At 43.8% G+C, this 26,599-nt stretch overlaps 2 protein-coding genes across 14 annotated transcripts in view; one reads left to right on the top strand and one right to left on the bottom strand.

Moving 5' to 3' along the window:
- The window catches only part of NDRG3 (NDRG family member 3), a 58,711-nt gene extending 56,438 nt beyond the window's left edge, over positions 1-2,273 (top strand). The window contains exon 16 of the mRNA XM_030963062.1: positions 655-2,273. Coding sequence (XP_030818922.1) covers positions 655-833 — 179 coding nt within the window. The 3' untranslated portion in view covers positions 834-2,273. The remainder of the gene's footprint in view (positions 1-654) is intronic.
- A 6,671-nt stretch (positions 2,274-8,944) lies between these two features.
- The window catches only part of PHF20 (PHD finger protein 20), a 72,028-nt gene continuing 54,373 nt past the window's right edge, over positions 8,945-26,599 (bottom strand). For all 13 annotated transcript variants that reach the window (XM_030963505.1, XM_030963507.1, XM_030963509.1 and 10 more), the window contains 5 exons: positions 22,541-22,640; positions 17,945-18,140; positions 15,124-15,523; positions 13,141-13,324; positions 8,945-11,595 (listed from right to left, as the gene is read on the bottom strand). In XM_030963505.1, coding sequence (XP_030819365.1) covers positions 11,453-11,595; positions 13,141-13,324; positions 15,124-15,523; positions 17,945-18,140; positions 22,541-22,640 — 1,023 coding nt within the window. In that variant the 3' untranslated portion in view covers positions 8,945-11,452. The remainder of the gene's footprint in view (positions 11,596-13,140; positions 13,325-15,123; positions 15,524-17,944; positions 18,141-22,540; positions 22,641-26,599) is intronic.

Raw genomic sequence — 26,599 nt, forward strand, 5'->3', positions numbered from 1 at the left:
TGGGAATGGCAAGAAAGGTAGCTGGGGGTCCCAAGAGTAGTGCAGCCACTAGTCACACACTGCAACTAATGGGTTCTTTCCTGTATTCATCCCTTTCCTTGTCTCATGTTATTTCCAGTCCCTTATGTGCAGCTCAGCCACCTAAGCACTGAGTCAGGTACCCAACTGTGCATCCATCTCAGCCCCGGTCTGTGTGCTGGGTGGAATTGTTCTCCGGGTGCTTTGCTCTGGCTCAGCATGTCCTGCTGTGGGTGGGCTGATCATTGTACTGTGTGTGCTATGGGTTTCCACCTTTCATTTGTATTTTGTTGATTGTTGCATGACTTCTGCTCTGTGGTTTTCTAGAGTGATGAGACTAACTTTCAAAAGGTCATCCATGCCACAGCTGCCTTGGTTTGCACAGACACTGGCCGTGGCTGCGCTTGCAGAGGATCAGTTACACTGCTGGCATTTTCTCACCTTGGACCTTTTGAAATTGGGCCTTAACATCTTGCTTTAGACATGCAGAGACTTAATTTTGGCAGTGAAGAGTGAGTTTTCTTCCGAAGGGTACAGCTCTTTCTGTGCTTACCCAGTGACACATACCTGAGTGACTGTGTCTTGGCTCCAGGAGCTGCCTCCTTGTCTGAGTCCCACGTTTGTTCTCTCTTGCAGTGCCAGCAGCCAGCATGACCCGGTTGATGCGTTCCCGTAGCCACTCCTCCTCCAGTGTGGGCTCTGGTGAGAGCAGCCGCAGCCGGTCTCATGCCAGCACCCATGGGGAAGGGAGTGCTGGAACCCCAGAAGGAATCGACCTCCAGGCTGCACCTCAAACCATGGAAGTATCCTGTTAGGCAGGAGCCCCTCTTCTGGATTCAGACAGCTCCACTCACCCCACTGAACCCACTCAGAATTTAGCATTTCATCCAAGATGGCATTAACTGTTCTCTCTAACCTGTGCATGCCCATCCAAGCAGCCACCTCCTTGGTAGTCTGTATGTGACATTACTTTGATCTTTTCTGTATCCCCTTGGCATCAGAGTCTCTTTAAAACTCATTGACATTCCACAGTCTTAGTAAGTCCCATTACTGTACATGCTGATGCCATCTCCTGTCTGTGCTGTGTGTCAATCCAGATGACAGCCATTATCTCCCCTCTTCATTTAAGTATAATTTCTGTGGCTTTGTGAGGTTTAGAATTGCTTTCTAGTTGTGCTTCTGCTAAAGGGCCCTTGTGATGCAGTTGGTATGTCATTGGTGGGACGTGGGAAAGTAAGACCACGAGGATGTGGCACTCCAGGCAGTGGAGCAAGCAATGCAGTGTGGAGCTGTACCTGGGACACAGAACCCATTGGAAGATCTGTCTGTCCCCAGGGCTGTTTCACATGCCATGCAGCCTGAGACTAAAAAATGGTCAGGAATACTGTTTTGGTCTTACCTGTGTATGTGTGTTAAGAAGGAGCAGAGTGATTTCTTACCTGAGCCTCCTCAAAAAACAAAGCAATTAACTAGTAAACTATACTAACAAGGTGCACTATTAACCCAGTACAAGGGATTAAACTCCAGCAGCCCTGGCTCTAGACCACTTCTGCAACCCTCTGCAGACCTGGCAGAAGGGCAGAGTGCAGTGACACATGGTTGCTGTTCTCCCCTGGCATGGGTGAATATTTAATATTGAGCAGGTTGTGAAATGGGAAGCAGTGCCTCTTGCCAGGTGGAGATCCCAGAATCTCCTGCACTGCCATCTCTGTGTCCCACTGCCCCAGGCAGGATCTGCACAGGGTGCAGTTATATGGGGGCAGGAAACACCAAGTGAGTATGGCAGCCAGAAATCACATATTCCTGTGAGTCGTGTCAGAAGGGCGAGCAGTGAACACCACTGTGCAGATAACAGTTACTGTCTTTTTGGAATTCACAACTGTGCTACCTTTTTACACCTGGTTGGGTCACCAAGGATGCCTGCTGCCAAGGTCTGGTGTTAATGGGAGAAAAGGGATGAGTGGTCAGGCTGCTGCAAGTCTCAATTGATAAGCAAAACCTCCTTTCCTCACTGCTGAGCAGCCCTGACCCAATGGGAGCCAACTCCTCCCAGGGTCATGCTCATGTTCTGCTCCATTTCAGGTAGGGAATGGGACTGGGAGGCTCTGCCTGAGGGGGACTTTGTACCGGTTATTGAATAAAGCTATAACTGAGTTTCATTGTTACGCTGTGTGCTCTTGGTGTTTCTCTTGGCGTGAGCTGCACCCCTGGGGGTTTGGCAGCTTGAGTGTCTCCTGCTGCGTACAGCAAACTCGTCCCCAGGGCAGGGAGAGGACTGGGCACCTCTGCACCAGAATAATGTGGTTGGCGGCCCTGTTGCCGCTGGCAGAAGGCTGTCCAAGGGCATTGGAGAGCTGGCCTCTGCCAAAATGCAACTAGAAACATCCAGAATGGAAACAACAACAGGTTTGCAGCAGCACAGGCTACAGGGCTGCTTCCAGCTGTTGCTGCTCCCCAGTCTGTGCTGAGCCCCTGCCGTGGGGCCTCAAAAGAGCAAACCACGATCAGGTTCCTGCAGCTTTGGGTTACTCAGAGGAGTGACAAGACTCAGCCCACAAAAAGAAACAGAGCCCCATCACACCCTGTGAGGAGATTCTGCCAGGTGCCGCTGTGCAGGTGGCTGGTGGCACCAATGCCACCCGATGTCCCAGCCATTCCCTATCACCTACAGTGTTCTGAAGGTGCTCATGACATGGGGCTGGCACAGGGGTGCTTGCAGCCACAAGGTCCATGGGGAGAAAGGTGATGGCTGCCGCTTTTGTAGGATGGTTGAATCCCTGTAGTGTGTGAGAGTTAAGAGTGCATCAGGCAGCGGGGGCTGAGCAGGACAGGGTCCTGGGACAGCCCAGCCAAGTGCCCTTTGCCCTGTGCCTGCCAGGTTGCTATTCCCTGTCAGTGCAGTGTGGCAAGTGCTCTGCCTGGGCCTCAGTACCTCACTATCACATCCACCGGCTGGATAATGGGTGGCTTTACATCTCATCCCGGCTCACCTTCCCCATCCTGCACAACTTGGTGGACCACTACTCTGGTAATGCCCCACCAGCCCCCCAGCACCCTGAGCAGTGTGTGGGGAGATGTCCCCATGCCCTGAAGGGAGGGAGGGGGAAAATGTGGCAGCTGGTCCCTCCCCTGCCCAGGTGTGCCCAGCCTGGGGGGCAGGGCTGTACCCTGTTGATGCTGTAGGCTCCCTGCCCAGAGTTCAGCGAGGGGCCCTGCTGCCCTGTGTGCGAGCCCTGCCCCATGGAAGGGCCAAGAGCGGCCCCAGCCCCCACAGCACTCAATGCCATCATTCCACTGGAACAAGATTGAGAGGTGAGGGTAGCTGGGACAGGGGCTGGGCCTCCCCCCCACCTGACCCTCGAGGGGCTGTGGGCTGCCTGCTGACTGCCCTTTCTACTCTCAAGCAGCTCCCTCCTGATCTTGGAGACCACATCCCCACCGGACGAGTCCCCCATCAGCCACAGCCTGAGGGAAGCCATCAGCTCTTACCTGATTCTCTCAGAACTGACACCCCTGAGCCAGACCCCACAGGAAAGGTGGTTGTTATAGATGAGTACTGTAATAGTTAGGTCTCACAGTTAAGAGATAGATACTATGTGGATGTAAAGTGATGTTACTATAATATGTCCTCCCATAGGACATATTTTCCCCTCTTTCCCCTCCCCCTTGCAATAGCCTCGGTAGTGAGGGCATTTGGGAGGGCTTGTTACCAGGCAGCGCAACATGTCAACACCTGGCCTCCAGTCAAGATGTAAGAAAGTAATCTTCACCAATGGACGGCAGAGATGGACTTGACTGACAAAACTTTGGGAGGAGCTAAGGATATAAAAGGCAGAGCATCCATTTTGTAGATGAGGTAGTTATGGAGACTCCCAACACTGAAATCTTTCCTGATGTAGTTCTTTGTTGTAATTTTTGTTAAGGTTTAATAAACCTTTTGAAATTTTTAAAGTGAGGATCATTTCTCACATAGTGAAGGAGAGCTGAGGACAGGGTCCCCACTTGGCCACAGCTCTGTGGTGGACACCCATGCCCCAGCTCAGCCTTCTTCTACTTTCAGACAGAGTCTCTTGTTCATGCTGGGGCCCATTGACCGGAATGTAGGACAGGCAAGACCAATGCGGAGCCAGGCAGGTAGCGATGCTGGAAGGAGGCAGCTGCCTGAGGGCCTGTCTTTCCCTCACAGGACACTCTGGGACAGGACGCATGAGCACCAACAGGATGGATGCATGAGCCTCACCCAGCACCCAAGGGGGAAGGAGGCAGAGGCTGCACAGAGAAGGAGCCCTGCATGCCCTACAGGCTGCAATGGGGCCCCTGGCATCTGTATTCCCACAGCAGCAGAGAGAGGATAGAAATGTTCAATAAACCAAATCCTGGCCCAGGTGGAGGAACAGCCCAAGCCTATCAGACCTTCCAAGTTCAAGCACAACTGTTTTAGGGGCATGGGTGTCTGTGCAGGCCTGTGAGCAGCAGCTGTGGACCATCAGAGTGCTTTCACCCCCATAACTCATCACTCTGCTTGGTGGGACCAGCAGCCAGGGGGGAACCAGCCCCTGACTGTGCCCAAAGCAGCTATTTTTAGACCTTTTAACACATAGATTGTAAATTCCATAAAACAGGATCCTGCTGGACATGCAGCAATAACCTTCTGTTATAAATTAAAAGGCACCTTGTTCACAGCTGAGGTGAACTTATTGTGACTTGCCCATGGGGCCAATTTCCCCGCCACAGCCTGAGACGATTTGCTCCTGCCATAGCCCTTGGCCCCAGCTGGAGTGAGCAGGCAGCCACGGGCGGTGCTGGTCCTCAGACAACTCTCTTCAGGCAAATTCATGAGCCCCAATAGGTATAAATGTGCAATTTAACATGCACAACTCTGTTCTAGGAACAATGGGGAAAGAAATGGGTCTGTGCCAGGAATAGATCATTCAAAGAAGTAGAATGCAAATACTCAGGTAGAGCCCCGATCCCAGCTACACTGCAAGGCTGAGGGGCCTGAATGCAGCAGAAAGGCCTCAGAGCAGCCACACTTATGAGCCTCTGCTTTCAACAGGCTCTTATTAGCAGAGCTGGAGCTTCCTCTATGGCTAGAGGTGATGCAAAAGCAATTTTGCTGCTTGGCACAGTCCCTCTCTTCCTTCCCTCTCTGCACCTTTAGGCCAGTGTAGCAAGACCTGACCCTTAACCCAAAAGCTGCAGGTGTCCTGCTTGGACATCCCTTCCTCATTTTCCTGTCTGATGAGCTCAATCTTGAAACCTACCATAATTTTCTTGTTTTCTTCTCCACCCAGAGCTTTACAGACCTGCTCAGCCCCAGCCTCCACCCCAGGTGACCTCAGCATAGAATGGGCTGGGCTTTGTCCCAGGCTTGGTCCTGTTGTTGTCACACTTGGGGACCCAAGGTAACTCAGAGGAGTTTCGCATGGTTTATATTTGCTGTTGACCCATGTCATGTGAACCAACGCAGCTCTTGGGTTCCTCCCTCCATCACCAATCTGCACCCAGGTTGTTGGATGCATTTACACAAAAGACCACAGTCAAGAGCCTGCTGCTCTGCCATTTGTAACCTGGGGCCAGGTAAAATGGGACAGATGTAGTTGTAAAGGCTTTTCAAATCCTTCTCCATAGCCAGCAGCCTCTGAGCCCTCCAACTTCCCTATCCTGAAAATCTCCTTGTCCTGGGCACGTGCCACTCATGCTGGGAAATGCCTTTCCAGGGCACTGCCAGGCCCATTCCCTGCCTGTTAGGGCTGAATGCTGCAGCCTCTGAACACCCCGGGCACAAAGCAGATTTTAACAGACAGCTGAAGCACAGAGTGGGTCCAACAGCTCCCAAGAGCAGCAGTGCTCCACCAGCCAGAGGAGAGCAGAGCAAGAATGCTGACCATGGGGCTACTCTCCCAGGCAGTGCAGGACAGGGATGCTGAAGACTCTGAAGTGACAGAACAAGCCCCAGCAAGACCACAAGTGCTAGGGCAGGGGAGGACCCACCAGCTATCCCAGTCACTCCAGCATGGGCAGCTGTGAAGACACAGCAGGTCTTCCCCAGTGGTGTTCCAAGTGCCCAGGATCCTCAAAGGCTTCAGCCTACCTTGCAATTGTGACTCGTGGCCACTTAGTGAAGATCAACCACACCGTGGGCAGCACAGATCTCCCCAAGAGCCATGTCACCACTCCCTCTGGAGTGACAAGTGTTAAAAACTTGTCCCAGGAGATGGGAGTAACCCAGATTCTTTTTAATAGATCCCTTGGGGGGGATTAGAGTGAAACAATACTGAAATGCTCAATGTGTATAAATACATGTACACAGGGTTTATTTTTGAACAATTTGGCTGCAAAGGAAAGCAGGTAGGTAGCTGTTTTGATTATCATCTATAGTAATACAACAATATGAAAGCATTGCAAAATTGTCATTCTAACTGCAGGAATAGAAGAAACTCTTGAGTACCATCTTTCAAGTGTTAGAGAATCAGGCACTACTTTATTCCAGACAAGATGTGCAGTAGAAATCATTCCAGCTCACCTAGTTCTTTGCTAGACTTTTCACATATTTATACATTTAAAACCCAAATAAATTCTCATTCATTGGGTTCTACATTATACAAATCTGAGCACTTGATCTCCTATTGGATCTATTCAGCTTTGATGCTAATGTAGTCCTTATTCTTTGGTTCTCTTATCAATCTTTTTCCAGATCAGATGACTCCAGCCTAACGAGGGCATATTTATTAATGTCTGTTTATCTTCTCTGTATTTTCTTACTACTCCCAACCTGTAGATGTTGATTTTTTTTGATGTGAAGCCTGTCAGGCCTCACTGAGTGAAATTCAAACCCTCAGTGAGTAGAGTCTTTTGAAGAGAAACCTCAATTCCACACCGCCCCCAACCCCTCCCTTCCCCTTTGGTAAAGGCAAACAAACACATGACTAAAGTTACTTCAAAAATTGTAAAAGTTACATCATTTCCAACAACATAAAACTACAAAAATATCACCCAAGGACACGTATAAGGGAAAAAAGAAAAAGAGGGAGGGAGGGAGGGAGGGAGGGATGAGAAGGTGAAAATCTCACCACCCAGTCGGCCTTCGATGAGTCTTGATAGTTGGAGCTTAGCATCTTTCCCTGCAGCAGCATTGGCTGGGATCAAAGGGATTTCGAGGAGCTGCAAAGTAGGCAAATTGTCTTCATCAGCTCAGAGCCCCTGTGCAAAGGATGTGGCTGTGCCTAGACCCCGGACTCAGAGCAGCATCCACCCAACCCTCAACGCAAGGACACAGAAACCACCTGTTGAGGAGCTGGTCCTTCCCTGGTGTCCTTTGTCATGTCTGTATCAAGCTCCATGACTTACTCACAAAGTCACCAGTCTGGAAGCCCTGAAGGTACACACAGCATCCACTCCCAAGCCCATGCAGCCCCTCAGAATTGGGTATGGAGCACTGCAACACTCCATGGCCCCTTCCAGCCTCTCCTTTCAAACACCCCAACAGCACACAAGCACCACCAGCAGAAAAACTCCGCAGCAGGACAGGATGAATCTCAGTTTTGCTGGTTTGTTCTCAGTGTTTTCTGTCTGCTTCTATGTTGTAAAAGGAAATAAAAAGTGTTATTTACTGTTGAACTGTTTCAACAGTTGTTCAGGACATTGTTTGGGGTTACTTGCAGCAGGTATTACCCAGACGAGAGCTGTACACAGTTTTTTACCTTCACAAGAACTGCCGTGCAACCAGAAGGGTTAGCACAAAGCTGTGAAACAGTGCTGAACAATTGCAATGGCCTGCAGTGCACCAGAACCCCACTGGGAAATCAGAGCAAGGATCACCCACAAGCACTTCCACAGGTGGATGGAACAGCAGGCAGCAACAGCATGGATGGTGCACTGGCCATCAGAATGGGCATGAACATGACCCATGGGCTGGACAATGGTCAACAGATGATGTTTTGGTCAAATAACAGCAAGAATATGGCGACTCTACCCACATGAAATCCCACTGCTGACTGAGAGCTGCCTCCTTCTCTGAGTTTGCATCTACAGAAACCTTCCAATCACGCAGGTAAATAAATCAGAGGGCACATCAAAACATGACAAGCCACAGCACAGATCCCATTGAATTATTTTAAATCCAGACCACAACTTCAAAACCCGATTTTGACATTTAAATGATCATCAAAGACCTGCATGATGACACAGTGCAGTGAGACACACTGAAATCTGCTGTCAGTGGCTCAAGTCTCTCCTTGCTTCAGACACCAGGCTCCAGCAGTGATGCACCCTCCAGCCTTAAAATCCAGTTACACAAGAATCCTTTTAATTTTTTTTGAGAATGAAGTTAGAAAGCAAAATTTGGTATGACAAGGGAATTCATCTGCTTTCCTCCCACTGGGGAAACTGAGAGGGAAGAGATGGAAGCTGAAGGTACATCAATGCCTGCCCCTGCCTTCAGGCACCCTGGGCCAAGTACACCGCTTCTCCAGCCCTCCCCAGCTTCCTCCTCTTCCCATGCATTTTCTCTATATGGATTGTTCGACTGCATCCAGACCTCCTTTATTCACGCCATCGCTAATGCTGTGTATTCTCTAAGCTGCTGCGGCTGCCCCTGACAGGCTGCTCACCCAAACAGAACAAAAATTAGGGTCAGATCACACATACTAGGTACTAATATATTACATATATTGGTACTAATATACTACATATGTTAGGATTTGGGAACAAAATGTATGAACTTCCTCATTAAACAATATCCAATACACTATTAAGGATATTTATATAACATAGTTCTGGAAAATAGTAATCTCCAGACTTCAGCAACAGTTAAGAGATATATATACCTGACAAATTACAGTACTTGCATTTCAAAGCAATGTGAAGGAAAAAATTCCAAAATTATTTAAGTTATCATTAATTGAAACAAAGACTTTACTAAGAATTTAAACAACAAAAACCTATTTTTTATTTATTCCAAACACCAAGATACAGAAATTTTCAAGTTTTGCAAATATTGCTCCAAAACAAAACAAAATTCTATGTACAGCCCCTTGGTTCTAATAGTGCATCAACAAACACATGTGTACCCACAGTGCAATGTTTGCTCAGTTCATCAAGGCTCCACGTTGCATTCACTTACCAGTGATTTAAAAAAACAAAAAAGTGACCTGTCAGTCTGAACAGCTGGTCCAGACTAAAAATAACAATGAGGAAACTTGCAAAAAAAGGGACAGAAATGAATCCAGGCAGAGCACAATGAAGAATCTTCCCTGAATATGAGAAGTACTACTCTATTTTAAATAAATATTTTCAGTCTTTATCTGCAAGGGCTTCCCCAGCACTACTGAAGGGATGCAAGTCTCCAGGGTCCGCAACTTGATCTACCCATGGGAAATGCCTTTTCTTCCAAACCTCCAATACTACCCTGAGCAAAAATAAACTGACAAGTGAAAATACACAATGAGCACACAAAAGCCACTGCTTGAGAAGAAATCCCCCTCTGGAGCAAGAAGCCAGCTAAGGGACTGAGTGCTTGAATGCCCTCAGACTGGGAGCACAACCAAGCTGTTCCCACACAGCGTGTCCTGCTTTACAGATTGTAACCAGGGAACGCCTTTTCTGGTCTATTTCACCTGAAAATCACCAGCTGCCTGGGAGGCTCCTCTGATGCTGTTCTGAGCTACATGAGCTCAGGTACCTGACAGGAATGAGCCAAGGCACTGGTCTCATCTTCCAAGATCCAAGTGATCCTTAAAATACAATATAAGCTTTATTCCAATTGTGTTACAGAAAAGAAAGTTTGTTTTTCTGCTGTATGTACGTTGTATTCACATTGTACCACCAGAGTACTACAAAACTGTGAGACAAATTATTGCCTGAACTGAATCTTCGCATAAAAGTCTTAGTTACTACCTAGAGCAGCCTAATTATTTTGTTTTCTGAAGGAAATAAAATATTCACCATGTAGAGACTGTAGCTCCTACAATAATATGGATATTTCAAGTTTTCATTATTCTTTGCAGAATAAAAACATTACAGATATATATATTCCAAATTAGTAATTTGCACAGGTATGGGCCTTTCCATTACAACTTTGTTTGAATGTTACCCTTTGGTAGTACCACTGCACACAATAAATTAAGGGTAACAAATCCAGCTTTTTAAGGACACCCTCTCACTGCAAAACCAGCTCACTATGCTCCATAGGGAACTGAACTCAGCAATGTCTGCGAAGGAAAACTGAAGTTACAGCCATTATTTCAGGAGCGGTGATTTGCAGCTGAAAGACTCTGAACCTCTCAAATGCTCACAACGTTCCAAAGGTTCTGTATAACTTGACCGAACATCAGCAGCCTTGTCACCTACATCACAAAGTAAATACAAACTGAAAATTGAAACTTCAGGTATAAAAAGGGACTTTGTGAACACAGAGTATTTAAGATAATAACCCACCCACTGTCTGCAAGGACAGCACCTCATGCATAGATCTCGAGGCTTTATTTACACAAAAACTGATTCCCAAAACCACACATTCATAGCAAGTCTTCACAATGAACACATCTAGGGTATTGAAAAAAAAAAATCTAGATTTCCAAATATAACCGGAATGGCAATTATTAACAAAAGGGTAGAAAATATATCACATCCATGACAGACCATGCTGCAGTCTGAACTCAGAGCGTGGCTCCAGTCCTTTCCTGGCTGCATTCCATACTACTGCAACGAGGGGATCCCCCAGCAACTGCTGCAGGAGGCACAGGATGGCCGGATTGAAGAGCTCAAGAATACACACAAACACCACCTTCATGGGCAGTACCAGGTCATGTGACAGTGAGAGGATAAATATGGAAAACAAGTGCAATCCACCTGTGACCTCCTGCTACATTATTTACTGTAACAGAAGTGTGGGTCAGGCCACGTGAAAACCTCCACATAACACTTAGAGTCAAGAGCTGGACATTCATACTTACTAAGTCTGAAACTGTTATAACATCTCCTAATGATTAAATACTGAGTGCTAGTATGCATAAACCAGAAGAAATAAAACATGACATGAGTCACTTAAACTACACAAAGTTATTTACAACCTCTGTCAACCAAACTTTTTTGGCTCTTAGAACTCTGTTTTTCAGTGGCACAATTTTTAATCAATTTAATGATAAAGAAGTCTACCATTTTGATGAACAACTTGTAGGGAGTGAAAATTTTAGTCTAACTTATCAACCAACAGGCAACAGGAGACAAGAATATGACCTTTTCCACAGCATTATAATTGTCTAATAGACCTGAAATAACCTTTTTGCTCTTCTTTGAACAACACTTCTTCACAAGTCCCTGAAGTCAATCTGCATCCCATGCAAGCATCATGCTAGTTTAATTTATGGATTCAGATGTGCTCCCATCAGATACTGCAGCTTTGCAGGCAGTCCCAGCCCAGAGCTCTCCAGGCTCATGTGGAGCAGCACAGTGCGATCTGCTGCACTTTGCCCAAGTCCGTTATCAGCTGCTTTATGCAATGTTTGAGCTGGGGCAGTCGAGCCAGTGGTTCTGGGGGTTGCAGCTCTCCTGTGTAATCCAGCCAACTCTCCAGAACTGCAAAGAAAACAAAATCCATCACTATTGCAGTTCTTAGCAAAAAGCTCATCTGAAGTCACAAAACAAGAATTCTTTAAATATTTTGTAAATCTTGAGAAGGCAGTGGGCAATATTTTTAACAGTTATTTGAGAAATCATAGAACTGAACACCTCACACCAATCTCTGCAAGTAACTTTTGATATATTACCAAGTAATTCACATGGGGATGGAGGGAGAAGCTGCTGCTCCTAGGAAAAAGCAGGAAGGAAAACTCTGGACCAAACATTGTGAAACCTCATGCTAAACTTCTTCTGATCTGTATCAATTTCAGACAAAGAAACTGTGGTACAGAACCATCAAAGACGGGACTATCAGAAGGAAAGAGATCTGTCATCCATACAGAACACAACTGACCAAGACAGAACTGGGTAACACAAAATGGGGATGAAGATCAAAAGCATAAAGCAGCAGAGTGCTCCATAAAGAAAATAAACTTCTGCTTTAGAAAGCTTCTCTGTGGGAAACAAGAAATCCCACTCCCCACCCCCCACCCAGCAGAAGACAAGTCAAGTGACAATGTAACATGCTCACAAGGAAGGTGGTCAGGTTAGACTATGCTGAGTTCTGGGGATCTTGATAGTACTGCAGATGGAGACTGAAACCTTGAAGACAGGATAAATACCTCTACCAAGAGCAACCACTGCCACCAAGCAGATCAACAGGTAAATTTTACCTATGGACAGCACCTGCTGCAGAACCAGCAGCATCACTCGTTACTGACACATCTCACCTTGGAGTAAGAAAGTTCCTGCTCAAAGCAGCAACACACTGCACAGACCTCTGCTCGGCAGCAGGTACAAAAAATCCAACTTTTTGGAATCAGAGCTTTTTTTTAGGCAGCACAGCCCTGACTGATCTTCTTTTACCTGAAATAGCCCCTTAGCTGTCCAACTTTTCAGTACCTTACTTACAAATACAGGGCTCTTACTTGGGCAGAAGTTGGATTCCCCTGCCAGTAAAGCTGCTGTTATAACCACTACACAACCAATGGTAAAACCTAACAATGTCAAGAAGAACTATCCCAAATCATTCAATGCAACACAAAGGATTTGTAAGTTTTCCATGACTATGAAAATCTTAAAAGATATTTAGATGAAGAATTTGGAAGAGACGGGAAAGGATAAGAGCCTTGGGCATTGAAGAAGCTACTCAGAACGGGCTAACATAGCCAGCAAGTCCCTGAAGAACAGAGAAATGTAGACACATGGAAGTTTTGGAAAATGACAAAAAACTAAACCCAAAAAGACATAATGATGTTCCAGTAACAACATCTGATGCAACTATTTAGAGATGACCTAACTAGAACTTCTTCTGTGAAATTCTGGTCTTTGTTTTAAAATCCACCCCCCACATCAGCAGCCTGTCTATTTTCATTTAGAAAATGTGATAATGGAACATTCATCTCTTTGTAGATCTGAAGAAGTAAAATTCTGGTTAACATGTTTTGAACAGGTAGATCAGTTCAAAAAAATTGTTTTTTAAACTAGAATAACACTACTTACCATCTAGCTCCTTCTCAATGAAATCCATTCTATGTATTACTTCATCTTGCAGAGATTCCACGTGAGCTAAAAGATTAAGCTGCCACTGCAGCTGTGAGTTCACTACTCCTTCTTTGTCTTTTTCCAGCAATTTCATTTCAATAGCTTCCTCTGGAGAGACTTTCTTAGAGACAGACTCTCTCACCTAGCAGAAATACACACATTAAATATTTGTTACAGTGAAAGAGAATTGGGGAGCCAAACTGCTTGAGTCCTCCCAGTCCCCTGTAACTGCTGAAATCATCATAGGCCAGTGAGTGATAGAGACACAGACCACAAAGAGACACTAACCTGGTTTGGGCAAGAAGATCTAAATATAAACATATTTTTGCGGGTATTTTGCTAAAAACTATTTGTACTTTACAAACATCTGGTTTTCTGAAGGTAACATACACATGTGTAGTATCTCCCTGCCACTGTTCATCTGCAAGATCCTGTACTGAATCTGTGCATCTCAGGGAATGCTGAAGCTGCTCCTAGAACCTGACAATACAATACAATACACCTTACAATAATCAACTAAATCAACTGAAGAGCAAACAATTCAGGAGTGAAAAGGGATTTTTCCTTAAGGAATCTAATCTAGATTCTACTAAAACTTTTGCTGAACCATCTCCAAACAAGCATTGCCACTCCTTACAAAACTTGACTACAACATCAGCAATGCTCATTCTACTCCCCTACTTTTCTCATCCTTCTGCTGAAATATGATCCTTTAGAAAAAGGCTCTTTAAGATTGAAGAACTAAAATATTTCCCTTTCTAGGAAACAAAACACAATCTCAACAGACTGACAGAGGAGTTAAAAGTAGCAGATTACAACTTGCATATGGATGAAATAAGAGCTATCCTAACCTTTAATCTAAAAAAAAAGGGAGCTCAGTATTTAATGGAATCATAAAACTGTACAGTAGTTTGGGTTGGAAGAAGTTCCAAAACCTTCCACTACCTCAAGTTGCTCCAAGCCCCATCCAACCTGGCCTTGGACACTTCCAGGAATCCAGGGGCAGCCACAGCTTCTCTGGACAACTTGTGCCAGGGGCTCACCACCCTCACAGGGAAGAATTTCTTCCTAATATCCCATCTAAAATCTAGACTCCATCTTAAGGCCATTCCCTCTTGTCCCTCCATCCCTTGCCCTAAGTCCAGTTCTCCAGGAGCCTTTTAGGCACTGGAAGGGGCTCTCAGGTCTCCCTGGATCCTTCTCTAGGTGAACAACCACAGCTCCCCTAGCCTGGCTCCAGAGCAGAGGGGCTTCACTCATTTCCCAGAGGGTTTTCAACATTTCTCAGCCCACATTTCATAGGAATTGGTACTAATAGAAGCAAAATTTTTGCACTGGAGAGCAGAAAGGCCTCTACTAGGCTGACAGAGATGACAATGAGAACCAAGCATTGAAAAGCTAAACCTGAAGGGCTCCAGTAGGAAGAAGATACAGGACTATTCTATGGTGATCAGTCTTAAAAAAAATCACTTCAGGCTGATACCTTTTTTTTTTCAACCGTGAAATGCTGCCTAAGGGACCTAAAATTAATTTAGCTATTAGAAAGAACATGGAAACAAGATGGACATAGTTAGAAGCTGGCATACCAGTGTATTTGGTAATATCATACATGCTTGGCCTGTTCTCTCTCTGCTAGTGTTTATGTTTCATTTAAAAGTACACAAAAGTAAGCAGCAATAAGCTACCAGTGGACCATAATACATGGTCCACACTCTTCAAACAACTTGAGGTCCAGAAGTTAACCCAGAGTTTTAAACTGTATTATAAAATGAAGGAGTTGATCACATTTATCATTTTAGTTGTTACTGGCAACTTAAATTTAACAGTCCAAGAAAAAAAATAAACACAAACAGACCAAAAAGTATTAAAAAAGGCTGAGGTTTGTAGGTTGCCAGGAAAACACATGCACTTTGCTAGAGAAGGCTGTTTTAATAAAAATACCTTAGAGCAATTGTGTTTAGATTCATTTTCCATCTTGCATATTTCTTGGTCCAGATTCCAGCCAAACCTCTCTGAGAAGGTATCATCCCCATTTTCCCTTATTCTGTTTACTCCATCATCCATGGCTGAACCTCTTGTTTCCACAACCAGTCTCTGCTCTATGGCAGGGTAGTAGGCCCGAGGCTTCTGGTAACAGTGTTCACTCGTAATGTAAGATTCCTCCACAGAAGGAATTGTTGAGGGTTTCTCAACTGTCCCATTCCAAGTTCTATAACTTGCTGTCTCCTCTTTGCAACAGTTTTCCTCAAAGTGAATGATGTGTTTTGTATGGATTTTTTCATCCACCGTGATGTGCTTCCATGGATGACACCAAAGCTTTAAGTCAGGGTGTTCTTTATTTCTGTTCAAACATAAAAAAGTAAACCATCCAATTTAAATGCCAAAGTGACTAAGCAAACTATCCTCTTGCATAAAGATATTAAGTAAGAATACTTAAGGGGAAAAAAAAAACGCCAAGGTTTGGATTAAGAAAAAACTTGAAGAATAAGCTGCAAATAGACACATACAACTTCTCACCAAAGCTGGCCCTTCATGGAACATTTTGCTTCAATATTTGTAATTTATTGACAGCAGAAATTAATTTTACCAGGGATATTTTAATAAAGGTATGGTACACCAACATTGCAACTGTAGTGGTATCCCAGAGTGGCCAGAGTTCCCTTCATCTGTTCTTAGAAAAATTCTTATTTTAATTGTCCTCAAATTGACTAATACATTATTTATTTCAGCAGAAGGGACAACTATAGGTATCAGATTATTACAGATATAACAAACAAAAGATTCTGAGTGAGCATTATAACCCATGTTCTTCCTTGTGTAAAGCATCAAAACAGCAGTAAAAGGAGAGCAAAGCACAATACTCTGCTATATTCAAAGGGCTGGCAGCTCATCTGCCACAGGCTGCAGGAACACAGCAGAGCAAATCCTGGCTCTAAAGACCCTGCTGCATTGGGCTGCACAGAAAGGGGGGGCTGCCCTCAAGCCTCCCTCTCTGCTTCCTTGCAAAGGTGGACAGACTTATTCTATTCAGCTGATCCAGCTTTTCTAGCTGTTCACCAAACCACTGAACAAAACATGACCAGCTGACTTTGGTAGTAACTGCTTTGTAATCCATCCTGCAGCAGCTCAGGTTTCTTCAGTGTCTCTCAGAGGAAACCAAAGTGAGTACAGCTGCCAAGGATGTGCTCAGACTATTTCATAGAAGCATCTTTGTCTTCAGTGGTGGCACAGCAAGGATAGAGCTCCCTGGTGAACCATCCTGAAGGCATGCCTGGAAAAGTGAAAGCCAGGTGTTCATTTACCAAAGCTTTCTGCTCGAGTTCCACTCATCTGCTACACCTAAAGGAACTGTATTTTGCTCACAACAGAGCAAGGGATAATTTTACAAAATATAGAAAATTTTTCTGAAAAATGATGCACCAGTTACCAAAGGATGAAAATTCAAATGCTAATATTTGAATAACTTAACTCCTGCCTGCTGAAGGTTCACCCTCCCATGGCACTGCTGGGGTCACCTTGTGTCCTTTGCCACCTCCCTGAAACACTGAGAGACCTCCCTGAAACACTGAGCAATTCCTAATAATTTCAGGCACCCATGAAATCATCTCTCTATCTGCTGATCTGCATCAACAATATAATAATTATTCAAATCCAGCAATTTTTAAAATCCCTTCTAATTTATATCATGATAAAGAAAACAGCAGCTGAAGCTTTTAACCAGATGATCCAAACAGGACTGCACCTCACCTTTAATTAAGCCAGGCCATCATACTGACTTCAGCATGGGAGAGAAAAGGAACAAAATCTGCAGCAACCACCACGTATACACCCGGTGCTCCTTACCCCAGTACTACGTAAATCTCGCCTGAAACTCGTATGTTGCTCTTTAAAGAAGGCCGTAGGAGTAGCCTTAAAGTATTTTTTCAGTCTCCAAAAAGGAAAGAAATTACTTACAGATCTAAATAAAAGGATCCCATAATGGAAAAGCAAACCCCTATGTTAAAATAGCTCCTCTCTTGCTTTAAGCATTATTCCATGTCAATGGACCTCCTGCATTACCACAGATTTAGGGGAAGGGTCTAAAGAATGCCAAAATCACTTCATTTTCCAAACAGTTGCTGCCATGCAAATTATCAACTAATAAATTACAATGATGGAATTCAATAAATTTAAAACTGCTAGATTTGAGTTCATTTTTTTTCAGTCATCAGAACCCAAGGCTGACTTTAAATAGGAAAATACACAGAAAAGTTGATTTGATAGAAAAAAATCTTTTATGTAAATAGTTGTTATTTTCTGTAGATACAGCTGAAATAACCTTTCAGAAATGAAGTACTGCAGGTTGCTGAGAGTGCGACTACTCTCCCACTGCACCAAAACAAGATACTGTACCAAACAAAAAGATCTGATTCCTCCTGAGAAGCTATGACCAGATTTCCTGAAATGGAGAAACCAAATGCTGCAAAAATGGCGCCATGGGTTATAAGTCTATCCTGTTCTTACTTAAAATCCATTTGGGTGATTTAGGAAAAACTGTCATTAGTTTTATTAGTTTAACCCTTTCTATACACACTGTCCATTTACACTCATCCCACTTAAACAGTTTTCAAATAGCCAAGTCCTTTCCCAAGATCACATCAGCAATTCAAACTATGTTTTAAATCCACACAGCACAAATGCAAGCCTGAATTTCTGGTTATTTTTACACTTGCAGTCTGATTCCCGAGGAGAACATGCCGGCTGGTACTTAAATGCTGCTTACTGTAATATGCTCATCTTCAGCTGCAGCCCGTGCAGGACTTCGATCACTCGCTGTACATCACCAAGCAGCTGGTGAGTGGCCACTATCTTCTTGGCATTCTGGTGGGAGTAATTTTCTTCCAAAAACGCTAAGCCATGCATGTGACCATTACTTAACCACTCCTTTTCATACCAGTACTTTAAGCTGGACCTCTGACCTGAAGTGACAGTAATGAGTGAGTTAAAATGAAATGTTGACATTGCTGGTAGTAATTCTCATTATCTCTAGGTACTGCAACAGCTTATTTGTTCTCATCAATAGAACCTGTAACAGCAGACCAATGAAAAAATTAAGAACTACTAAAGTAGGAAGCCGAAAACCTCTGCCCAACTGTAAACACATTCTGACACCAACTTCCCAGAGGACATCCACAACAGACAGTTACAGATGAGGCTGAGAAAGGCGTATTCTTAGCAGAGTATCACACTGTCTAGTCTAAGCATGGTTATGACAGAAGTTACAGTCTGACTGCAGCTCCCTGCAGACAGTAAAATGCAGAAAAAGGCAATCAGCTTCCCAGTGATCTTGTTTTTAACATCAACATGTACTAGTACAGTTGTGCAAAACTAGATTTTGAAGGAATCAAGGCTAAAGTTCCGGTAAAAAACAAGCCTAAGTCAAGCTATTAATAATGATAATTCTATCTTAAGAGATATCAATGTTATCTCTTGATATTGAATATCAGCAACAGCTGAAATGAAACAGTGCTGAATGTAAAAGATGTATCAGTAGAAGTAACTTAAACTGCTAAACAAAAAGTATTACAAGGAAAGGTGCTTACTAAATTGCAAGCACACACAAAAACCCTTCACATTAAATACCTAACATAAGCTCCCCCACACCCTGTAAAATGTACATTTACTATAGATATTCTCAGTGGACAGCTCAGCACCCAGAGAAACAACTGCATCAGTCACTGCCTACGTACAGCCCAGGCAGCAAGCCCACAAAACCAGAGATAAAACTGCAACACAGACTGGGAACCATAATTGCGAAAAGGTCTCCAATATAAGCAGGTTAACGTTGACTAGAGGAGAAGCTAAAAAAAAAGAAAAAAGGAGTTACTAGGCAGCAGAGTGAGACTGAGGCTAGCACTACAAAGAATGGGTATTAGGTGGCATCAGAAATCATGACAGAGTATAAAAAAGAATTTTGAAAGGTGTGTCAGCTCAACCTTCCAGGCAGATACACTGTATCAAGCAGGAAGGTAAGCAGAATTTTTGGTATGGTCAGAACCACACTGGAGACACTTCTGGCCACCTGCATTGGCCCTCCCTCATTAATTTCTGCATTAGAGAAGCTGACATCTGAGACACAAAGTACAGTTCAGTCCACAAGAGTAAAACAGTGACTTTGAGAACTTCATGGTCACCTGAACAACAGAGGTGATGTGCACCTTGAGATAAAAAGTGCTCCCTTTTGAAGTATATAATCTGAAGAGGAGACACCAGACTATGCCCACAAGCAATTGTGCTACATAATCATCTTGATCATGTTTAAGCAAGGGTAAATGTTAACAAATCTCTTAAAAATCCTACCCAATTCAAAAAGATCTGAGTAAAACAGCAGTTAGTACACAGTTAGTTTTTAGACAAAATTACACTAAATTTGCTTTTTACTTCTAATAGAATGAGTGGTGCTGTTACAAGTCCCAGCAGTACAGACTGGGGAAAGCTCCTAAGTAAGAGTCTGCTGAATAGCCATGCTCAGTTTTAAAAGCCACTTCTTTGTAGATTCATACAGCCTATCAGCTCACTTCAAGCCAAAAACTGTCACTGAAAAGCCATCTTTGCAGTCAAAAAGTTGGACATGTTTTCCTTTCTCACAACAGCAGTAAAATTAAGACAGAGATAAAAGGTAAAAATTAAGTCCCCTCCAATGTAAACTTCAGAATCTTGAAATTAATAGTTAATGACGAATTCAACAAATGAAGCTGTAATCACCTTCTGCACAGAAACAGTCATTCAAGTGTGATGGCACAACTTCAGTTTGCAAGTGTGTTTTAGTCCCATTTAAAACTACCTTCAACTGGCATAAAGCAAAATATCTTTAATAGAAGGTTAAAATTCTAGAAGCAAGATATTCTAAAGAAACCTTAAATATATTGCTGTCTCTGTAGTAAAAGTTTAAAATTTAGGTGTAGCATGTCTTCATTGTGAGAGTACAAGCAACAGCAGTAAACATACTACACAAATCTATGAGTTAAAGTACAAAAGAGTTGGTAGCTTTCAACAGCCAAAAAAACCTTGGATCACAATCCAAATGTGTATATAAACCAAAAAAGTCTTTTAATCAAGTGAAAAGAGATCCATTTTCTTGCTATTTATAACCATGGCCTCAAGTCCAAACCTCATCCTTTTCACTTTGGCAAATCTTTGTAATAAATACAGTAGAAAGTCAGAAAATATTTGCTTAATGTAATTTTACCTGCTGTGTAAGATGGACTAAGATGTGAGAAATTGATTTGTAAAGGATCCTCAAACCTGACTGAAAGCTCATACAGTCTTGTATATCTGTATGCAAACTCTGAGATAAGGTGTGCTGCCTTAGGAAGGCCATGGAATAGAGATGACATTGTTGAGAGAGAGATTGAACTAGAAAGAAGTTTCAAATGATGGCTTGTAAAAAGACCTGATATTTTTGAGAATTAGAACTGTGAAAGATGCATTGTAGGAAGATCACATGGGTTAAAATAATAGGTGATTCATGTTAGAAGTATGAGCACCATCAGCTAAAAGGCTGAAAAACATTTATAAGGTATTGTAACCAGGAAACAGGTTGGCTTCTGATGGAATGGCATTGAGTTTTACAGCTCTTATGTCTCACCCTTCTACGAGACTGATAATGGAATAAAATCTTTAAATTGCCTCTCAGTTGCCCCGTCCCTGTAGAGCTGGAATTTTCCAACACTAAGACATTTCAAAATATCTGCCAAGGAGGAGAGAACATATTGCTTAATCAACTCTGACTGTGTTACCTCAGGTAAACACCAATATATAGGTTATTGCAGGTGTGTTGGTTTTGCACAGCCTGGTTTTGGTAGTGGGGGGAGGGGGGCGGGCTCGGTGGCCACAGAGGTGGCTTCTGTGAGAAGCTGCTGGATGCTTCCACTATGTCTGGCAGAGCCAATCCCTGGTGGCTCTGAAGATGGACATGCTGCTGGCCAAAGCTGGCCTAATTTGAGAGGTTGGTAACGCCTCTGTGATAACAGATTTAAGAAGAAAATCAAAACAAAGGTGCAGTTTTTTCTTTGAGTCCCAGAAGAGGAAGAGGTGAGAACATGTGAGGGACACAACATGGTGACACCAGGGTCAGGGGAGGAGGAGGGGGAGGAGGTGCTCCAGCTGCCAGAGCCAAGGTTCCTCTGCAGGCCGTGGTGAGGACCACGGTGAAGCAGCTGTGCCCCTGCAGCCCACAGGGATTCCCAGGGGATGCAGAGATGCAGCCACAGCCCATGGGGGAGATGCTCACACTCAAGCGGGTGGATGCCTGGAGGAGGCTGTGATCCAGTGGGAGACGCGGTGGAGAGAGAGGGCCCCTGCTTCCAGGCTGGAGCAGCCTGTCCTTGCAGGACTGCACCCCGTGGATGAGTGATCCACGCTGCAGCAGTTTTGGGAGGACTGTGTGCCCATGGGAGGGGCTCACGTTGCAGCAGTTTTGGGCAGACTGCTGCCCATGAGACTGGTAATCCATGCTGGAGAAATTCACAGAGAACTGTGGGAAGGACACTGCGGTCTCACACAGGAGCAACTTCTCTCCCAGAGCAGTAGAAGAAAACCTTGAGTGATGAACTGACCAAACCCCCACACGTGGTTTCCCTGCACTGTTGGTGGGAAGGAGGGAAGGGTTGGGGGAAGAAAAGGTGTTTTTAAAGGCTCATTTTATTTCTCATTATCCTCCTCTGATTCTGTTGGCAATAAACTCACCTTTTATCTCTAAGTGAAGCCTGTTTTGCCCTTGAAGTGTTTTCTCCTGGTCTCAACTCCTGAACTCTTTGTTAAATTTTTCTCTCTTCTGCCCAGCTGAAGCAGGAAAGGGTGAGCAAGTGGCTTCTGTGGGTGGCTGCCATTGGGCCAGCATCACACCAGAACAGCAGGTAATGCAGTCAATGACAAGAGCCAACTGCTGAGGAGAGCCAGAAGCCCTCTGCTGACTTAGTTTAAAGAATGCATCAAGCCAAATTTGTTGGGGGAGAGCTGCAGCCACATCCCCTAAGATATACCCATTGGGAGTCTTTAGTTGAGCTTCCTGTTTTCTACACTCATTTGCCATAGTCAGACAGTACAATCCTTATTATAGCAAGTATGTGCCAGATGGTCATCACAGTGAAAACAGTCTTTTCCATTCCTGTCCTTTTGTAATTTCATAATATTGACTCACGGACATTCACATAAATTAAATTTTCTGAAACTGAAACTTACCTACAGTGACAGACACAGGTGGGGGGAAAAATAGCATAGTTTTTCAGAGAGATAGATATAGATACAGATTACATATAGATGAACTAGTAGATTTTCTACATATATAAAAAGGGTCTGTAACCTTAAATTTCTGTACCTGGAGGATCTTGGCAAATATAGCAGGTATATTTCTCAGGTATATTATCTTCCAGTAAGCCCATACAGACTCCATGCTGCCAGCACAGACACTCTTCACACTGTTCAAAGTCAAGAAGTACACATTAATAGAAATGAAGGCTAGAGGAGCTCAATACCATTATGTCAATTAAGAAACACAGGATCTACACATTTTAAGACAAAAAGGTCTATTAATATACACACCCCACCTTCCACTTACAAACAAATGCATTACAGAAACAGACTATAATAAAATGTGAGCCCTCCACATTTTTCATGTGTGTTTCTGGAGAACGACAATTAAAAAGTAAAAGCAGAGAATTCTGAAAGGTACAAAAATACTCCCTTTGGAAATGAAAATCATTCATGAGATACATGTGCACATAACCAGATAGCCAACAGAGCAATCAAGCCTTCTTCACCAAAACAGATCCATTTTTCTGAATTCAAAAGCTTTCCCCTTGAGAGGAATGACGGATTTGTCTTTACAAGCAAACTGTGGGTCTGCTGGTAGATAAAACTAGCACTCAGACATAAAAGAAACAACGGGAAGGATTCCACTGATAGATGAATGGAAGAAGATATTTGCCTTTACAAACAAACTGTAGGTTTACTGATAAATGAAATTGGATATTGAAAGATGAAAGATACAATGGGGAAACCCCTAAATTCCATAAGAATTAAAAATTAAAAAGGAGGGGTTATACATTAAAGGGAAATCTTTGGTATCAGGTGTTCCGGGAAGTCTGTACTTCTCAAGTACCTCAGCCACAGGGGAAAGAGAGAGGGGAAATGCGGCCAGAAAATTGGGATAAAAAGGCCAGTGTCAAAAAATTGTCCTCCAAAAATTTGAGGGACCCCAGGGGAATGCCCCATGGCCTCTCCCTTTATTCAAATAAAGTAAAAGGACTCCTCTGTCTCCTTTTTGGACATAAACCTCTGATGTTTGTGGATTAATTTTCCTGACACCCTCAAACAGTCATCCACATTCAGTTATCAAATCCCAGAGATATTTATGTCACACAGGAGTAGGCAATATTATCTTTAATAATTCTTGTATCTCCAACATTTTATCCACTTCAAAGGTAGCTCTACTAACACAAACCTGCAGTGCAGATCAGTTGCACCAGCTTTAGGAGCATCCAACATCTTTCCAAGGCAGGACAATCATACTGGCAACGACTGAATATAATTTGGATCTCTGTAGCACAGTTACACTATTTAAAATGCAGTCACTGTTCTTAAAGCCATGCTGTTCTAGAGCAGGGAAAAAACTATTCGCGTTTTGTTTGTCATTTTCTCCCCATCAGTATTTTAATGAGACAAAATTGTGATTGTAGACTATAGACCACTGAAACATGGAACAAAACCCCACATAAGAATATTAAATCTATTTGGATTGGAAACTGTGGTGTCAGTTAAAAGTTACTGTTTTCTCAAGCAGTGAGACAAGAGATCATATACCCTTTATTTCTCAGAGCATAAACCAAAACCAGAAATGCTGTCAATGTAGAGGACTGCAGTATGAGCTAAACCAAACCCTAGCAGCAAGGAATGCAAGGAATCTCACATGTTGCTCTTCATTGACCTACAAAGATGCCAACTTGCTAAACATTTCGTCTGTGTTCAACATCACTTTAATTAATGCTCTTATCTCCTGCCCTTCCTCAAGCTAGGAGGAACAGAAAAGGACAACCAGACTTTGAATACTTTACTGCAATAATGAGTGGTCTAGGTGTGGTGGAGATGGGAGCTCTGGGATTGGAGAATGTAAAAGGTTAGAGAGAAACAGGTTTCTCAAGGATGGAATCAACAATGTTTTGCCTTCCAAAATGGGTAACTAGTCCTAATGCAGTTGGGAGATGTTTTCAAAAAAGGCAGACATAATCCTCCTTTCACAAATTAGAGCCAGAAAAAGTTGTTCTAAAACAAAGAAAAAAGATTAAGAGAAACAGACTGTGCTAAAAATAAGAAGGGAGCTCCTGGATCTAGTTACACCTGCATCCTATGGATCATTCCCATATTGTACAGAGGTGCACTCAGTGTTTTTCCAGGCAATTTTGCCCAAAACTCTAGTGAAGCATCTGTCCTAGGTTGCAAGTGCGGTTGTAACCAAACTATGCACTCTACTCCCATCTACATTATTCTCGATGAACTGTTAATGATGGGTCGTTTGCAAGAGCTCCCCAGTGCACACCAGCCGGCAGGCTGCAAGTGTTAGATAAAGAGGCCAACCCCCCCCAATCCAGGTACATCAGGGTAGTTGTTCTTGTCTTCACAAACTGCCTTAACTGTGATAACTACATCTAGCCTAAGGGGGTCATCTCTGCCATCAGGCCTTAATGCCCCAATGGGCAGCTGTAAGGACCTAGGCCATCAAGGACTCCCCAAGACTCATAAGATTACATAATTCCATTGTGAAATTCTCCACCCTGGGGGAGGTACTGAGCATCCTGCCCCTATCTGACCATAAATAATCTGGGTGCTTCAGGAATTTAGGACACCATGACTACTGGACAGATCCAGAGGAGGACCTGAACTTCCACAGGAGGACTAGACCTCCCAGAGGCTCTCCAACCATCATTTCGCAGGACTACTGTCACTATTTGGTAGGACTCAGACCACCACCCTGACCAAAAGAACACCAGGCTGCAGTCTGACTTTAAGCCAGTTTTTGTGTATTGTAGCATTTACTGTAATCTTCCTAATGACATTGTAACTCTGACCTGAAATCTCTCTCAAGGCATTTCTGTGGGGTTCATTTCTTGTCCTGGGTTGACTATATGATGCTTTTATCCCTAATCATCTAATTTTGTTTATGCTGAATAGTAAGTTTTGCACCTTTAAGACTTATTGCAGAGAGTGAAGGGGGGAGAGAAGAAGTGCAGTTTTTTTCAGACACTGCACTCACTCCCCCGCATTCCTCCTCCTGGACTGTGTTGTCTGTGGATGGAGAGACAGCGGGACAGAGCTCTCCTTTGCTTTTAGTTAGTTATAGCTAGCCGAGGCAAAGAAGTTCCCTGGACTGTGGGTTTTTTTCCTTTTCTTTGGACCTCTTGAAACCTGCTCTGGACTGAACACCCAGGGGAGCACCAGCAGCTGCACCTGTGGCCCACCGGGCCAGGCCTGGCCTGCGACAATTCCAGCACTGGAGGGACTAATCAGAGACTGAGTGAGCTGAGCTGCAACCCGGGGACGGGGTTTTCTCAGTTTGTCATCTCTTTTGGAGCGGCAAGGGGTTTTATTGTTTTATATTGTTTAGGTTTTATTGTTTAATAAACAGCTTTTTTCCACTTTTCTCCAAGGAGGTATTCTCTCCCGGACCGGTTGGGGGGAGGGGCCGATTGAATCGGCTTTCCTAGAGGAGCCCCTTTGGGGATTCTTTCCTAAATTTGCTCTAAACCAGGACATTTCTCCTGCTGGTTTACTTTCAAATCAGCACAAACATTCCAACTTTTAAAAATTTTACTCAACTGATATTTAAATATTCACCCCTTCAGGGTACAGGTGCATTCTTTAACTTGCAGGTTCTACTGCACACTGTGGCTGCTAGGCTACAGGTTACTGCTCTGGCACATGCTACTGGGAAACTACTCCCTGCCCAGGTGGTAGTAGGGAGTTTCAAAGCATGCCAAGCAGGAGATTTAGAAGAGAAAAAACATACAGCATTGTGCAAAAAATATTTAAATTGAAATTCAAGTCAGAAAATAAATAAACAAACCCAAAAGATGTGTATTCAAAGCCGCTTTTCACCTTCCAGAACAAAAATATCTCAAGTCTGTTTACATTGTTTACATCCATCACCTCTGAGGCCACCAAATCCAGTCCCAGAATTTTCTGCATCATACACAAATTCACCAGTGTTTCGATATGAAAACTAAAAAGATGAGGCAACAACAGTCTGTCTGGATTTCTTTGGGCCTCACCACAAAATCGGAGTGCTGTGCCTCCAGAAGGAACACAGGGCAAGGCTACACTACACTGCTGCTTTACACCAGCTCCATAAATGAAGTCTAGTAACCTCCCTGCACTGTTACAG

The sequence above is a fragment of the Camarhynchus parvulus genome, chromosome 20 (genome assembly GCF_901933205.1).
Source record: "Camarhynchus parvulus chromosome 20, STF_HiC, whole genome shotgun sequence".
NCBI classification, from domain to species: Eukaryota; Metazoa; Chordata; class Aves; order Passeriformes; family Thraupidae; genus Camarhynchus; species Camarhynchus parvulus.